Source organism: Cydia strobilella, chromosome 2 (genome assembly GCF_947568885.1).
Source record: "Cydia strobilella chromosome 2, ilCydStro3.1, whole genome shotgun sequence".
NCBI classification, from domain to species: Eukaryota; Metazoa; Arthropoda; class Insecta; order Lepidoptera; family Tortricidae; genus Cydia; species Cydia strobilella.
In genome coordinates this window covers 601,368-620,500 of record NC_086042.1, presented here as the reverse complement: position 1 = coordinate 620,500, position 19,133 = coordinate 601,368, and the positions used below count along the sequence as shown (strand labels likewise).

The following is a 19,133-nucleotide window of genomic DNA, read 5'->3' as shown; positions in this document are numbered from 1 at the left end:
GTAGGTGCCTATGTGATAATTCTTTTTCACTTCAGCAGCTCGAACAAGCCTACTTTCGTCACTCCCTGGAATTAGGAAAGTGCGACTTTCCTCACTCCAGGGAGTGACGAAAGTGTGAGCAAAGTTATTTTACATCTCGTGTTTTTAAGTTCACGTTTAAGTTTAAGTTCTACGCTCAAGATTCTAACTTAAAATTCAATTATATAATCTTTCGCTTTCTCGGGACTCAAAATCAACACTCGCAAGAAAAACCAACACAGTAACACTTGCAGACTCTGTGCTACCAGGCTAAGCCTTAGCCTGACTCTACCTACAGTCGGCGATAAAAGCCTCTGTAATAAAAAAATGAATTATAATAAAGATTTTATATGCCTACATATAAATATTATTTGTATAAATAATTAATTAGGCCACTACAAACGATCACCATCTTAGGCAGTTTTATATTTCAGCGCCCGCAGCGCATATATACGATACGAGCAACTACACAAACTCGCTCTAGCCGCTCGGAACCGCCGCCGCCGTCCGGTGCACATCGTGGAAGCCAGTCGGAGCTCCACGGCCCCCGCACGAGGACGCCGCGAAAACGGTGAGTCCAGTCTACTTTGTCGTTATAACTTTTTTACCACTTCTATGTTTAAAACAATCATTGTTGATGAATTATGTAGAAACTAATAGTTGTGATTGAGGTTTTTAAAGTGTTTAGTTTTTAACAAACTGAGAAGTTATTTCGAGTCTGAAACTGGCACTGGATCTTAATTTGACCCCTGGAACCTAGTTTTAGCGGAAAAATCGAATTGACATTAAAATCAGAGCACCGAGCATACACCGACCACGGAAGCATGCACCCAAAATAAGACATAAAAATGTTCAATTTTTAATTACATACGCATGCTTATTTTGAAGTAATTAAATTTGCATTTACCGGTCTAACTAATAAAACACTTGCTGTAACCTAACACCTAATTGACTACATATGATTTTGAAACTGACACTACGCGGTGAATGTCTGTGAAGTTAGAAATAATAGACTGTTTAGAAAAACCTAATTTCTAAACAATAATTGAAAAAAAATCCTTCTATTCATTTCATTATAATTTATAATATCGATAATCACTTAAAACTTAGTAGGTATTTAAGAATTTAGCAATGCCCTGACAGGGTATCATGTACCCCTTACTTTAAAAATTACACCTGTGTATTGTAATGTACCTACCTACTTGATTATGCAAATAAATAAAATGAAATGACTAAAAAAAACACATTAGGCTTTGCGTTCCAGTCGGTTTATACCACAGTAAACCAAGAATATTTTTAGGGTTCCGTACCCAAGGGGTTAAAAACGGGACCCTATTACTAAGACTCCGCCGTCCGTCTGGCCGTCTGTCCGTCTGTCTGTCACCAGGCTGTATCTCATGAACCGTGATAGCTAGACAGTTGAAATTTTCACAGATGATGTATTTCTGTTGCCACTATAACAACAAATACTAAAAATTACGGAACCGTCGGTGCGCGAGTCCGACTCGCACTTGCCCGGTTTTTTACAAGTATTTTCTGACAACGATGAAAGTAAGGAAACAGGAGTTTACGTTTTCTAATTTAATTTTTTGCGGTTTCTATTCAAAAGTATTTTTCAAGAGCTTTCATCTGGATTAAAGTATGAATATTAAGTAAGTGTCATCGTACACAGTTCACTGTTCTTTTGTATACCTCATCACGATGAAATAAAGGTCCACTGGGTGTCTATTAAATTAACCCATTCAGCGCTAATCACGACACGTTGTCATTTTGCCTCTACGAAGCATTTTCGCTACATACGGAGAAACCCATGTTATCGGCTACGATGTAGCGCCACAGAATAAGTAATAGTATTATCATACAAAACGGCCACGCAACGCACCGCCCCGCCCCGACTCGAATGCCCTCGCCCCGCGACAGCAGATTGACGGCCGTTTGCCGGCCGCTCAGTACTATTTTTAAGCAACTTACACTCTGACGCATGCCGCTTGTACAGACGTGCCGTTCTCACATAGAAACGCAAGTGATTTTTGATGTATGGCGTGTCCGCCCTGTGGTAGCGCTACGACCGTAGCTCAGCGGTGAATGTGTTAAGTGTGTTCCCGATTGTAAGTGTTCATGTTACCCTAAAATTACCAAACTATAGTCCAAACGCTCGCAACTATAGTCCAAAACTAAGAATATCTTCGTTCAGGTTGGATTATTAATTATTATTCGAATGTCGTATTTATATGGCAACTTAAATAAATATTTATAAAAATGGAAGGAAAAAAATCCAAAAAGTATGCTGCAATTCATACTTTTACATATTGAACGTGTGCACTGGACTATAGTTGGGTACGTAGTTTTAAGGCACTTTACATTTTAATCGGGGAAATCCTGAAGAAAGGCCAGGTCAAGAGCACCCTAAACCGGCGAGCGTGTAGGAGGAATGTTATGAAAGTGAAGGAAGCGAAAGAGGTATGTCAGGATCGTAGCAAGTGGAAATCCGTGGTATCTGCCTACCCCTCCGGGAAATAGGCGTGATTATATGTATGTATGTACGTATGTACATTTTAAACAACAAAGACAACAACAAACAAAGCTAACAAAGAGAGTGTATAAGGGAGAGGTAGAAACGGGAGTTGGAAGGGGCAGACCTCGGCGGACTTTCTCTGATCAGATCGGGAAATCCTGAAGAAAGGCCAGGTCAAGAGCACCCTAAACCGGCGATCGTGTATGAATGTTATGAAAGTGAAGGAAGCGAAAGAGGTATGTCAGGATCGTAGCAAGTGGAAATCTGTGGTCTCTGCCTATCCCTCCGGGAAATAGGCGTGATTATATGTATGTGTAAACATTTTGAAATAGGTACCTATTGATATCAATGTCAAATAATGCATAATTTGTTAATCTCTATAGGTAATTTCGTATGTACGAGTACATCTCCCGTTGGACCTTCCTTGATCGGAGTACGTTCAGCGTTCGAGTCCTGCTCTTTTTTTGCCCTCTAAGGTTAAGGAATCTGGAATGCCGCAAGCGTCTGCCAAATCGACTTACCGAGCTGTCTCGAGAACACGCTTAAAGAAACCTTATAACGACTAAATAAGTTCTATAATTATACGACTTGTTATGGAAACTTACGTCGTTTCAATGTTAATTCGATAAAGTGGTTTCGTCGGGATAATCTTTCGCGATCGTCAGCCATTGGCGATATAAAACCTGGTAAGCTGTTACTTTAGTCAGGGTATTACTTTTCTAAACAAGGGACTAGCTGCATTGATTTAAATTTAACTTAGCGGCTCGAACAACGATGTGAAATAACAATGAGCAAAATCATATTTCTAATGAACTCATAAAATATACGGCAGCAACATGATTTTTATCCCAGGGAGGCATTTGAATATCTCGCTGTACGCTCAAGAATTCAAGATGTCCTGCTAGAATCCCTAACTACGGTTAGGATTTGGCTCCTATTTATTTTGTCTCTGCTCAGCCGGAGCAAAATGCTAATTTGCTCACTTTTTTTCATAAGGAAATTATGATTCGATCTGCTGAAAAGAAAATGACTAATGTTTGCTAGACTAATTTAGCAGGTCAGGGCTAGTAATAGGTATTAGGCCCAAGTCTAATTATAAATGGGATTTAGACATTTTTGACATTCCCCGTCCTTAGCTTAGCGAGTAGTACTTTACTGTAGTCATTCACAGAAACTCCAACTTTTTGAATTTAATATTTATTGCTCTCAATAAAATATTTTAGCTGCGAGTAGACGTCCATTCGCGAGAAAAACGTTAAATATTTCATGAGTGCAAGCTAGATTTGTTCAGTTGATGATGTTTTAACCCTTTCAATGCCGATGACGCTTAAAGTTATCTGACGTTTTAGAATTTAGAACAACTAAAATTGTCCTTTATTCGCTATCTCAGTTCATCAATTTGGTTCGACACAATACTTGGATCATGGATTATTTTACCTCCAACGGAACCGTGACGGTGAGAGGCTGCTTGTTTGTTTGATTATTCTTCTTTCTCGGTCCCTCATTGCTGAGGATCGCGACCACGTGTGATTTATCTCCATTTTGTGCTGTCATGCCAACTAAAAGCCATGCGAACCATGCCATGATGCCATGTTGTAAGCCATGTGAACTGCACGGTGCAGACTGCCGCCATCGCCAGCCAGTGGCGTAACTAGGGGGGGGGGGGCTGGGGGGGGGAAGTATAATTCTAATTAATTTAAATTCTTCATGAACAATAAAGATTGTAAGCCAATATTTTGACGCATATTTAATTATTTAATATTTAATAATTCGATTTTTATTCAATTTATGTATTAATGATATTATTTTAATTAAGTACATATTATGATTAGTACTAGAAATGTAAAAATACACCTAGATTTAAGAATGTTGCAGTGCCCTACCAGGGTGTCATGTACCTATAAAAGTATTTATTGTAACACCTGTATTATGATGAACATGATAGCAATAAAGATATGAAATGAAATGAAAGGTTTATATGAATTATAATGTATAATACATCAGCATTGCACCCGTGCGAAGCCGGGGCAGGTCGCTAGTATATAATAGATGACAAATAAATCTCTGCAGTTATGGTGCCAATTCTCTTCCAAACAACAAATAGAGATGCATACTTGCACTCTGAAACAAACAGTCTAAATATTTATGTTGTGTTTAGATGTGAGAAACATTTGGCTCGTGAACTAGTAGTTTGTAAAACATGTCATTGTATTTTATTATTTATACAGGATACATACACACACACGTAGGCTTACTTATAGTCGGAGTTCAGTAAGAATTGACTTTTGACAGTTATGATTTGACCTTTATATGTATTTTCCCCTCACTAGCTCGGAAAGCCGTCTTTTATCCTTTAAAACAAGCGGGGAAAAACGCATTTTATCCACTAGCGGGGAAAGTAATTTGACCTTGGATAGAGCGTGTTTAAGTAGCTTTTGACAGATAACAAAACGTAAAACGCTCATAATAATGCTTCGTTCGATATTAATTATCATTAAATAAATGGCTTGAGAATTTAATAAAAAATACCAAATTTAGCTTTTTTTAACGATTTTAAGTCATAAACCTTAAATTCCATAAGAAACATTTGTTTGTTTAAATGATGTTGAATGTAATTCTGAACGCACAAGTTGAGTCGATGCAATTTCAAAATGCTTCGTCAGAAATGTCAACATTGTTAACAAAAAATTTCTCACCGACTCCCGTAAAAATACACAACTTCCAATCGGGATCTTCTTTTTATCGGGAGCTCACAAATAATACAAAAGGTAATAACGGTCTATATCCCGGTCAATATAAGTCTAGTGAAACTAACCGTGAATCATTCAAAACTCTAACAACTTCCAAAGTTTTCTGTTATAATATCGAATTATCGTAAAAAAAATAGTGATTCCAGTGATGAAAATGATCTAACGCCTGTGGATGTTGCACTTTCCTCGCTATAGTGAGGGGAAAAGTTTTGTGTGTATTATTGGCATGTATTTTACTTCTCGTGTGTTGAAACACTCGTTACGCTCAGGATTCTATTCAACTGTAGAATCCTTTCGCTTTCGTGTTTCAATTCCACACTCGCGGGTAAAATACAACTTTGCACCCTTGTATTACAAATAACTATTATTAATCTATGGTTATTAGTTAAACAGTCAGTGGTTGACTCACATTATTAAATTGAACTTTATATTCAGATTCGGACGCAACAGCAATCTGTACAATAAACAAGTGCATCAAGACCATCTGTTATTAGCTTAGCTTCAATTAATATCGACCATGGTAATGAAACCAATGAACCAAACAATGAAATTGTAGCGAATGCTCTACATATGAATTTAGGTCGCCTTGAGCAATTAAAGTAAATGGACACATAAACATTCGTTGTATGATTATTAGTTAGACCAAGCTAACTCTGCACATACCTTTTCAGTGACAGAGTGTGGAAATGTCCCAATAAACATCAAAGTACTAGTGTCCGATCGAAACCGGATTTTCGGACACTACCGAAAAACACCTACAGTTTCCGCGCGGCCGAAAGATTCAGCAGTTTTTTGGTCAAAACCGAACCTTCGGCCGAAATATGATTTTTATGCCGAAACTTCGGTCGCGCCCTACAAATTACTACGAGTGTGACGTTTATATAATTTATTTAGTTTTTTTTTGTCAAATGTCGGTTCAAAATTAGTTAGTTAGTATAATTAATAACGGACCGAAACTTCGGTCGCGCCCTACAAATTACTACGAGTGTGACGTTTATATAATTTATTTACTTTTTTTTTGTCAAATGTCGGTTCAAAATTAGTTAGTTAGTATAATTAATAACGGACCGAAACTTCGGTCGCGCCCTACAAATTACTACGAGTGTGACGTTTATATAATTTATTTAGTTTTTTTTTGTCAAATGTCGGTTCGAAGTTAGTTAGTTAGTATAATTAATACGGACCAATAACCAAATATTTAACGTGTGCTTAGCTAGGGTTACGATCCATATTCAACACATATACCTATCCATGTATTGGACATACACGTCCACATTTTAATTTTAATCCAACTTAGCGCCGGTATTTATTGACACCCTGTGTAAATACATCCGCAGCACGCGTTATTAACCGGCAGCGGAAACAAATCCTGAGTAATCCTGACCAAATATTAGCAACAAACACATTCTAATACTCCGTATTGACAAAGGACGCACGTATTCAAACTATCGCACAGGGCAATTTGGCCTTATTTGCTTAGGCCTCGGGCCTTAGTCGACCCGCCAAGACATATGACAACAAATACAAATACAATACAAATCGTTTATTTACCAAATATTTTACTAATTGACATCACAGATTGAACTTAACAAAAATCGGCCCCAAACTAGGCGCAGCACCGAACGGTGTGTTAGATTTTTTTTTGCTGTAAAATGTAAAATATTAGCACATACTTCTAAAAGGGCCCACTGACTATCAGTCCGCCGGACGATATCGGCCTGTCAGTTAGAACAAAAATTTGACAGTTCCGAACAACTGACAGGCCGATATCGTCCGGCGGACTGATAGTCAGTGGGCCCCTTTATACTAACACCGCGTCCGTATTGACAATAAGGCGAACGTAAACTATCGCGCAGGGCAATTTGGCCTTATTTACTAATAAGGCCTCGGGCCTTAGTCGACCCGCCAAGACATATTATGATCTGACGGTGTTTTAGAATTTTTTTAGCTGTAAAATGTAGAATATTAGCAACAAACACATACCTAAATATGTACTTCTTAGCATGATGATGAGAAATTGCATTGAGAAATTATGAATGAATTCATTGCTAAAGTCGCCACGCACTTTTAACGGCTGATGCCACAGTCGTAGATAAAAGCTCGTATCGAAAATTAAAATTAAATGGCAAAAACTTCTTAATATTTTATTTTATAAGAAGAAAAATATGACTTCGGTTACCGCGATAGTTACTCATGAAATAAAACTATAAAAACGGATTATATCGCGTACTCGTATATTGAGTCACCCGTTGACCACGAACGCTGTAAAGAGTTCGAAACGTCGGGATGTATTATAAATTCAATATACGCGATATAATCCGTTTTCATAGTTTTATTTCAAGAAAAATATGGCCTAGATAAATCTATCCAGGTTATTTTAAAGCTAACGCCATAAATTCGTAAAACAGCAAGCCATAACTCCTTCAGAACGTGTTGGACATAACATAGTAGGTATATGTCTCGTCGCGTGTGCTCGGACCATTATCGTGGCTGGCGATATGAATTATGCTCTTCCGATGTTCTTATGAAACTTGCCATGTGTTGTTGATCGTTTGGTGATTTGGGCGATCTATTATTTTATATGTCTTGTATATATTTTATGTATGTCCAAGTATGTATGTAAACACTTTATTGTACATAAGACAGATTACAAACACAATAAAAACAAAATATATACAATATATAAGGGATCTCTTCCAGTCAACCTTTGAGCAATTGAGAGTGAAAAAATAAATAAATCAAGATAGACAAATAAACCCTATGAACAGAAAGTAAATTATGGTTCAATTATTACAAACGTAAATAAGTAAAACGTAAATCTAGAATATATATATTATTATTATTATTACAAGCCTATTGTGTCCCACTGCTGGGCAAAGGTCCCCTCTTCTTCCACTCCTCCCGGTTTTGAGCTACATTTGGCCAGTCGCTCAAAAAGGAGTCCAAGTTATCCCGCCATCGCCGACGAGGTCTGCCGGATCCCCGGTTTGACTCATGGGGCACCCACTCTGTGGTTATTTTGGCCCACAAGTCATTTATATTTATATAAACACAAACATGTCTATAAATATACATACATTATCACAACTAAATAAATAAACTTAGTTCTCAATTTGAACACAAGTCGTGAGAAAGACACAACTTATGTAATTATCCCTTGAGTGATGCCATTATCCTTGACAATCCCAGTCGGACTGTCAGGGATAATGGCAACTTGTTCCACAACTGTACCGCACTGTGAAAGACTTCGCTATGACCGGTCTTGTTAAACGGCACAGCGTCAGATTCGCACTCGATCTCAAGATTCTCAAGCGATGACTACACTGCCATCTGCCAGAAGTAAATCTCTCAGAGATATATGAGATCGGATTGAATAGGACGTTGAACAGTAAGAACATCGTTAACTTTAAGGGGCTACCTGAGGTTTTCATCGATTTTTGACAAGTTTTGAATCGTATCTCCTACTTTTGCACTACATATAGAATTATAAGGCAAGCGGCTAACGGTTCTTAAATCTTTTATCTCCATTTTTGTCTACCGGATTGTGAAAAAAATGAATACTTATTTATTTATGATTGTTTTAAACATTGTCTAAAAAAACACTTTTTTCGTATCTCGATTGCTGTGAAAGATCTTACTTATACGAAATCTACATATTTGGGTTCGTCTTAGACGTCTCTAAAAATTTGTCTAAGGTTTTAATTTTAAACTAATTAACACAAAAGTTATGGCCAGAAAACCAGTTTTTTGGCCTAAAATTGTTCAACTTTGATGCCAAATATTTCGCAAACAATGAACTTTGAAGTAAATATGGGATATTATATTGCTAAAATCCGTTGCTGTTAATATGATAAGCTACAAAAAACATTAGAAAACTAAGTGATTCAAATCGAAGGTCATTGGGGCATGGGATCCCCTTAATAGTAGGCAAAGAATATAGTATGTATTAGTAAAACATTGTATTGGTAGGACTTGTAAGTTGTTAAGACTGTTTGTTTGGTAAGGGTTGTTTACGTTACGTTATAGATCCTTCCAATTCCTTCTAAATTTAGATTAAATTCCATTACGATTACAATATCAATATAAATTTATTTATTTATTCGTATGGCATATACAGAGTCGCTAATTATTAATTACAATATGATATCTAAATTCTTAACCCATTGGGCAGCGTGTGCATTAGGTGAGTGAAGATCTAGGGCCTCTCCGATAAATTTCCGTATCGGACAATTATGCATAATATGGTGTATGGTCTGTACCGGGGCCCCGCAGTCGCACGCTGGTGAGTCTCTCCAACCACACTTAAACAGGTAGTCCGCACAGCGTCCATGTTCGGTGCGAAGTCTGTTCAATTGGCACCATTCCTTCCTAGATGCTGAAAAGCCATACGGCTTTTTGGTAGGGTCATCAATATAAATAAAATATCAATATGCAAATAGGCTTTTACTTTAGTTTATTTTTCTTCCGGGTTGGAAGGTTAGATTAAAAGAGCCTGTACCATGTTCTGTAATTACGTTGCGGACCCCGGGCTCCCCTAAATGAGTCGTTGCAAAAAGGCGGGACAATGCTAGGGAGATAACCAACTTATGGAGCATAACCGGGCAAGCACCCGTACATACGGGGATCCACGGAAATTGCATTGGATTGGGCATATCCTCAGGAAACCTGACGGCCTGACATCCACCTATCCAAAGTGGCAGTCACCTGGAAGATGCCCGGCAAAAGGAAACATGGTCGCCCTAAATTTACTTATGGCGACGTTCCGTGGAGCAAGAGTTGGGTGTATTGGAGTTGGTGTGGGAGGAAGTTACCCAAACTGCTCAGGACGGAGTCAGTGGAAGATTATGATTCGAGCCCTTCACTCAAACAGAGGGTAACAGGATCATAAGAAAAGAAGACATATAAAAAAAATTAAAATTTATAAAAAAATATAATTATTTATTTTTGCAAAATTGGGAAAATATGCGACTGGTTAAATAACGTGACAGGAAAATAAAATTTATAGGAAAAAATGCGATTGGTTAGAAATGCTTTCGGGAAAGGAAGCTATTGAGAAAAAATAAAATGGTAAAAATTGCGAATGGCAAAAGTTGCGATCTGGAAAAAACTATTTTCGGAAGAGAGAGTACACACTCAGCAGAAGACATATTAGGTACTGATTGAAGCAAATTCCCTTATTGAACCTCACATCACATTATACATAATATGACACAAAAAGCTTCGATTATTTTTATCTCCGAGAGGTCAACCAGATAGCAGTTTCCGTCGCGAATACACCACATTTACAACTACATAAAAATTATATATCTCTCCCACGTGATTCTATTATCGCTGTTAAAAAATGTTGACCTATTTAATTTAAAACGGTTTTGCAAACAAGACTGCTGAGCGAATCAATTTTGGAAGGATCAGCAAAATTGTGAAATTGACAATTTTAGCTTCAAGGTTCTTAAATGGCGGTGTATTTTTATCGTGTTTTGATGTTAAATTTCATTGGGGGTTTTCGTGTACACGAAAATTTTACGGCGCGTTACACAGGGCGTCAAAAATCTTCGAAATTTGAGCTACGTAATATTTGAACGCCCCCCCACCCTACCTGCTCCCGATACCAGGTATCGTACTACTGGTAATTTGTAATAATTGTAATAAGTTAACAATGTACGACTACGAGGAACAAGCCCAAAATTTATTGTAAATTCTGGCAACATCGGAAACAGATGGACATCCCACAGGTTTCCGCGCCAATGTTGCCAACATTCTTAATACACACTTGCATGGTGCACTAAAACGAGTTGTTTTACCCACGTTTGACCTAAAATCTATCTCCGTCTCTATCGCAAGATAAGATAAGATAAGATAAGATAAGATAATAATTTATTTCATTTCAATCTTAGTTGGTAAATACATAGTGGTCGAGTCCTCCTATTAGGTATGAAGTACCTGTATCAGGAGACCAGAAGAGCGACAGAGATAAATGATCTTCGAATTTTAGATGTCGCCTTCCAGAGGACCCAGCCACGATGACACTCGTTGATAGTTGATAGAAAACGCCAATCGAGATTTATTGTTGGCCGCCAATCTTGTCAGTAGAAAAAGGCGCGAAATTCAAATTTTCTATGGGACGATAACCCTTCGCGCTTACATTTTTTAAATTTCCCGCCTTTTTCTACTGACAAGAAGAAGAAGAAGATTTGCTTGACCAACTATAAATAATGATGATTTATAGGGTTCCGTAGCCAAACGGTAAAAACGGGACCCTATTACTAAGACTCCTCTGTCCGTCTGTCTGTCACTAGGCAGTATCTCATCAACCGTGATAGTCAGACAGTTGATTTTTTTACAAATGATATATTTCTGCTGGCGCTATAACAACAAATACTAAAGACAGAATTAAATAAATATTTAAGTGGGGCTCCCATACAACAAACGTGATTTTTTGCCGTTTTTTGCGTAATGGTACGGAACCCTTCGTGCGCGAGTCCGACTCGCATTTGTCCGGTTGTCGATGTACGATAGCCATTTGGCTAGGCCGCCAGGCCCGCATGACACATTCAGGTGGCTCCAGAAATAATTTCAGTCATTCCGGGAACTGTTTTTATGTTCGTCGTAAACTGTAATGTAACCAACAGTTACCATGCGCACGCGCATGCACAAATTGAGATCTTATTAGCAACAGATAAGGATTAAATTTGATTGTCTATCGATAGCACGCGCTAACTTATATGTAGAATTCTAGCCTTTATGCATATTTGGTTAAGGTCTAAATATCATAAGTTGTATATGTTAAATGTGAGTTGTGCTTGGTAAATGGGGTCGCCTCGCTCCTGAGGTTATCAAGAGTGATATCGGTTTTAAAATATTGACGGTATCGTATGGTAAGTTTTTTAACTTAGTGTGAGACGTAACACGCTCTTGTTAGACTATTCGCTATAATAGTTAATTAATAGACAGAGCCTGCGTGTAAAAATATACAAAAATAAATTATTTATCAATCAGGTTATCTAAAATAAACGAAGGTTGATTGGTAGATAATGCTCTTTCTATACTATTCTATAGCATTACTTTTGTTCTATGATTTCCTTTATTTTTTATTCAATAAGTAAAGATGAAATACAAGTCCTTCCATGCTTGCTAAACTTTTTCATTATGAATTATGACATTGCTATAAGATTCACAAAATTTCAATGAACAGTGTCAATGATATGTAGGTACAGCTAGGGTTCGAAATTATCCAGATAATTATAGTCCTTAATAATTATCGCGATAATTATCCCAGGTATGGATGGTGCTATATTTTTTTTTCAATTCTTTAGTAAATTTTAAAATCTCGTCTTAGAATCTTCGTAAATTTTAGGTTATTATCAAATCGATAATTATTACTTTTGAACCCTGGGTAGGTATGCAATTAGATCATTCTCCTGGCTTCTTCAAATGTTGGTTGGCCATGGATGAGATATGATCCCCGTTGCAGCTGTGACATGGTCTGTAACGGTCATCAAATGATCTCATCGTTCCAAACAAAGTCGTCCATTCAGCTTGGTCTCGCATATCCTGCTAGGATTAGTGTTGGGTATAGACTATTAGTTTATATTAATGACAATCGTTTGAGGAAACGAAACGAAGAGCTAAGATAAACGTAAATAATGTATGGATATTGTAGCGTTTTGTTATCTTGGCTAGGCCCCCTCTAGGTAACTGTCCTTGGCGAAATAGCCATAATCAATCTTAATTCGAGATATTATACCTCTACCTACACGTATTGAAATAAGGCTGTCAAACACTAGGGAGGGAAGTTTACGTTTTGAGAGTGTGTACCCTCTCTTCCGAAAATCGTTTTTTCCAGATCGCAATTTTTGCCATTCGCAATTTTTACCATTTTATTTTTTCTCAATAGCTTCCTTTCCCGAAAGCATTTCTAACCAATTGCATATTTTTCCATTAATTTTATTTTCTTGTTACGTTTTCTAACTAGTCGCATAGTTTCTCATTTTTTTATTTTCCAGTAACTTATTTTCCTGTTTAGGTTTCCTAACCATTCGAATAATTTCCCACTAAGTATATATTTCATTTGTTTACAATCACGGAAGACAAAAAATAGATAGGTGCGATAGAAATGTTTACGAGAAAGGAAGCTATGGAGAAAAAATAAAATGGTAAAAATTGCGAATGGCAAAAATTGTGATCTGGAAAAAAACGATTTTCGGAAGAGAGAGTACTCATATTTAAGAGTCCTCTGGGAAATCTGCATATGAAATATCCCCAAAACGCACATTACCCTTGTCAAACAAACAAGACGTGGCGGACTGGCGGTTTATCTGTCCATTTGAACAAAGGGATGTATGCTTTTTACGTATCTCCGAAATTGTACCGAGTTTGCCAACGTTTTTATACTACCTATGTTGTTGGCAAACAAACATTCGGCGCAGGCCGTACAAATAGTACATACAATTTTTGTTACACCTACCTATACTTAGTTTTTTTAGCATTAGAAAAAACTTCGCAGGAGCAAGCTTGAGGTTCCAAATTGGCCAATATTTGCGGTAAAATTTTGAAATAAATTATAAGAATTATACGTTTGACAATGCTATATTAGATAATTCCATTATTATTTAATTAAAGAGCCTGATAAAAACTGGAGTTCTTTCTAATGCTAAAAAATACGAAGATAGATATAGTTCGGTTCAGTTCGGTTCGGTATGTCAAACTCGCGGGCACGATTTTTTACACTTCTGCAATAAATACCAAATTAGTTCTAATAAAATGGCACTGCAGTACCAATTATATAACTTGTGTTGCAGCATCCCAAATTGACGTGTGGCATAAGTTTGACCTCAAATAATTGGGTCAATGGAAACAAATAGCGATGCAATGCCAGTTGAGATCAATTCAGCAATTATTCGGCGGTGGGTGCCAGCCAAAGGACGGCGGCTTCTGAAGTTTCTGGACTTTAGGTCTTAATTGAAACAAGTATCGATCGGGGTAGGTCACTGGGACAAATGTTGGTGCAAACATTTAAATAGATGACACTGATTTAAACTTTCACGATTTATACTCATTATTATTCACAACGACGGGACTTACCCAGTACCCACCACCAACGGACACCACGACGGACGGGACTAGAGACCATGGGGACAACGCCGTCCTCGAAACGTCGGAGGTAAATTTAAAACCTATTTTACACGAAGTCCCGTCGTTGTGAATAATAATTAAGATGATGAGTTGGCCGATTTCAGCTACAGTGTGCGTGTTTTGCGAAAGACACTTTTAAGATCTTTAATACAGGAGTAGTCCTGGGGGGCTGGGGGCCTAGTCAAGATGACAAACGTTGATAAAAAGTATAAACACTCGAAATGGAAATATGGACAATATGGTACCAGCCAGCGGCTTTAGACTTACCAGTCTGTTGTGGATATTTATATTTATCGTAACGAGAATTAGAGACTTGTGCCCTAGGCTTCGCCTGTGTGGAATTATGATGATGATTGCGAAACTATCATATGTCTGGCCTCAGGCAAATTTCATCTAGAGATAGACAGACAGAAAGACATAAAAGAGTTACTTTCCCATTTGATATTAGTAGTGATAGCGTCCGTTTTTCTAAAGAAGACGCCATTTCTAGGGTTTATTGTAACTGTTTCATAAAGATTGTTGCTAAAGTAAGTATGTTGTTATTGCCCATGATATCATCCCAGTTGATATCAGTCCCCGAGGCCCCAAGGCCTGACCGTGCCGTTTGCCCATATCACTTTGTACAATATGTCGGAAATAGAACATAGATTGCAATGGCACGTTTATTAAAACGTATGTTATACATATACAGTGGTATATGGAGATATTAAGTGTAACATTGACCAACCAAAAGAGGCTTTAAGGAACTGTCAAATAGGAACCATTATAAAAATAATGCCTGAAAAATCACTTTAAAGAGCTAATTTTTTTAAATAAAGTGTAGGTAAAACACTGATTTAAACTTTCACGATTTTTACTCATTATTATTCACAACGACGGGACTTAATCGCGTAAAAAAAAAGTTGAAAAAATCGAAAATATTGTGTGTTGTGTGTCAATCCGGTGACATCCCTAGTGCGCAAAACATTCAAGTTAATAAACCAGACCAAGTGCGGGTAGTTCGAAAAACTCGCGCGTCTAGAAGATGTTGATGTCAACTTTAGCCAGTCTTCTCCGAGACCACGAGGACAACGCCATCCTTGAAACGTCGGAGGTAAATTTAAAATTTATTTTACGCGATTGTGTCCCGTCGTTGTGAGTTGTGAATAATAATAAAATACTAATCACAGTAACTCGTGGCTCGTCACATCGACTGATACCTATATAATACTCGCAGTGGGTATCCAATATATTCTATTACATTACCATTACTTATTGCAGAGTAAGCCAACCGCTTCTGTAAGCACTTACTTGCAGATTTCATTTCGCTGACTCAAAGCCGGGAGCGATGCCCGGCTTAAGTACTCTATAACTCTATATACAATGCTAGGTAAATACATTCTTAAATATGCACTTTGTAGTATTGGAATATGTAAAGGGATTGGGTATTTCTATTTAAAGTTGTACCACCAACTTGTGTTTTAGAATTGAGAATACCTACTTAGCTTATTCGAATGGAATCTTAATGATATGGTTTGAAAATAAGATTTATTTCATGTTACTGAAAAATATCCGTCAAAGGAAGTTTACCTTTGTTTACATACATTTGCCATTTAATTAGACTTTTGTACAATAAAGAGTAGGTATACTACGTTAAACGATTCAATAAAACATTTATTCGTTCATTGCGATTCGGAAAACCTAAGCTGTGTGCTAGTTTATCTCGCGAGCGCTATGCATCCAGCTTTATCATGCGAACGGCTAAGGAGTGGAATTCACTTCCTGCAAATATATTCCCAGTCCACTATAACTTGGATCTTTTTAAATCGAGAGTGAATAGACATCTTTTAGGTAAGCATGATCCATCCGAGACTGCATCAGCACTTACCATCAGGTGAGATTGCGGTCAAATGCTTGCCTTTTTGTAATAAAAAAAATAAAAATAAAAAAAAGGTTGAAAAGTAAACAGAGGGCTTTTTTCATTTCTTTTGTACGAGTGAAGCTAGGGGTCGCGCGAATGACCGAATGAATTTTGAATGGGAGTAGCCGGTGCCTACGGTGTACCTGCAAGAAATACAACTGTTAATGTTTTTTAGACTCTATTTAATTGTCGTGAAAGTTCAAGAATAACCATGTTTTCTGTGTACGACATTACAAAGGCAGTGACATCTTTTATGGCTAGTAAAGGAGGTGTTTCTTAGGGTTCCGTACCCAAAGGGTAGAAACGGGACCCTATTACTACGACTCCGCTATCTGTCCGTCTGTCCGTCCGTCACCAGGCTGTATATCATGAACCGTGATAGCTAGACAGTTGAAATTTTCAGATGATTTAGGTATTTCTGTTGCCGCTATAACAACAAATACTAAAAACATGGGGCTCCCATACAACAAACGTGATTTTTTTGCCCTTCTTCGCTTAATGGTACGGAACCCTTCGTGCGCGAGTCCGACTAGCACTTGGCCGGTTTTTTTAACCCTTAGGAAAATTTTGAGAGGTTAGCAAATAGGTCATACTGAGCAACTTTTGCTAATATGGGACTAACCCCGAAATTGCAGAACAATAATTGGCTCTCCAATAGAAAGCATTAATCTGATCAGTTAAAACAGTCAAAAGTACGAAAGAGCCATTTCTTGGTTGGGTTGGGCCCATTAAAAATAGGTATGGCCAAAGATACATTGATTGAGTAAGATGTGTAAAATCTAAGACAATTTCGTGCTTCGAATTTGACAGGTAAACGAGATGGCGCTGTACAGCTCCATACATTTTGCGGTAACTGATTGTAAAAAGTTGACGTTTGACAATTCAGTGACCACAAAACATGGCATCTGTTTTGGATGTCAAAGTAATGGGCGCGTTTTTTTCTTAGACTACCTCTCTATTACTTATGGCTAAGAGTGGAAAAATCAACTGTATTTAAATATTGTCTTCGGTTACCGCGATAGTTACTCATGAAATAAAACTATGAAAACGGATTATATCGCGTATATTGAATTTATAATACATCCCCTGGGATAAAAAAAACCGGACAGTAATGCCTCATTTACAAAAAAAACTTAAAGCACTCCTTATTGACCTTGCGTGCTACAATGTAAACGAATTTCTGGAAAAGGATCATTGATCCTAACACTACAATCAAACCCTGTAAATAAAAATAATAAAATGTGCAATTTAATATAATGTAACTTTATAATTTAACGTTTACCTTATCTTTGAATATTTTGTATTTTTGTTTGACATGTAAATGAGTAGCGCAGTACGCAGTAGCGTGAAAACATTAAATATTATAAGTAGGTCCCTACCTAATGTTAGTTTCTGTTTGTTCCAGTTAATCATGAAGGGCAACCTGCTGTTGCTGGCCTTGCTGGTCGCAGCCATCTGCGCCGTCGACGCCCAGGTGAGACAACAAGACAAACTGTTGGTATTTATTTATTTATTTTAAACTTTATTGCACAAGAACAAGTACAAAAGGCGGACTTAATGCCTTGAGGCATTCTCTACCAGTCAACCACTGGGCCAAACAGAAATTAGTTAAGGTGGGTGCAGTGCGATGCGAAAAAAAATGTTCTAAATATAAATTCTAATATATACTAGCGCCAATATACAAACTAGTAATATTTATATACTATAATATATTGTATTATTGTTGTTATTGTATTGTTGTTGTTATATATATTGTTGTCGCTGTCCTGCACCCCAGACGTGCATAGAGCATCGATTTATTCTAAATCGATGGCATAGGGCGTTCATAAGCTTTCGCGTTCCTTTTCAGCATCTCCGTTCCGCCCCAGCATAACGTATCTTTTAGTTGTTGCTTTGATTTGAAGAGGCATTGAAACATTTGAAACAGTGCGATCCTGCACTGCACATTCTCTAATAAAATATCTGATAAAATAGGACACCGATAGGCAAGCTACGTATGACGGCATAGACATAGTATATACAAGTAGTTATAGACATGAAACCGAGCGACCAGGGGCCCGTTTCTCAAAAGTTTGTAGCTTGTAATACAAGTGGAAGTCCCTTTCTAACAAAAGCTGTCAAAAAGTGACATCCGCTTGTATTACAAGTTACAAGCTTTTGAGAAACGGGCCCCTGGGGAAAGAGAAAGACATATTCATGTATTGACAGTTTCATGTATGGCAGCATAATCCTTTTTCTCTTTCACTCTTATATATTTCGGTATTTCGCCATCGCCTCCTTGCTATGATGCCATAACCCGACCATGAAAAAATGCGCGGTCGGTGATAAGGACAAAGCATGGCACTATTCTCTCTTTCCTCTTATAGGAATCGCAATAAGACTATCTTTCTCAGGCCCTTGTATGACGGTGTTCAAAGCTGTAGCTGTGTCATTTTGAAATAGAGGTTTTTATCTCATGTGTTAGCCTGGGCGATTACGTGTTTTTAAACCCAGTAAAGATGTCACGAAGTGAAACGATTTTTTTTTAATCCGCATTTCCACAGAAACACCGTAGACGTCACAAGCGTCTCCGCACAACGACCACCACCACCGTAGCACCGACGTCGGAGGAGCACCGCGGTGACGCCGAGGACAGCGAAGACGCCGAGGCTGATCATCTCGAGATGGGCATGATAGAGAGGGAGGACGAGAGGCGGTACCAGGTATGATAGATAAAGACGACAATACTGGCCCACTCTGCAGAAACACCGTAGACGTCACAAGCGTCTCCGCACAACGACCACCACCGTAGCACCGTTGTCGGAGGAGCACCGTGGTG

The 19,133-nt window shown here is 37.8% G+C and overlaps 1 protein-coding gene across 1 annotated transcript in view; it reads left to right on the top strand.

The window, feature by feature from the left end:
* Nucleotides 1-482: 482 nt before the first annotated feature.
* LOC134755366 (SPARC) overlaps nt 483-19,133 on the top strand; it is a 31,552-nt gene continuing 12,901 nt past the window's right edge. The window contains exons 1-3 of the mRNA XM_063691908.1: nt 483-589; nt 17,721-17,789; nt 18,859-19,017. Coding sequence (XP_063547978.1) covers nt 17,727-17,789; nt 18,859-19,017 — 222 coding nt within the window. The 5' untranslated portion in view covers nt 483-589; nt 17,721-17,726. The remainder of the gene's footprint in view (nt 590-17,720; nt 17,790-18,858; nt 19,018-19,133) is intronic.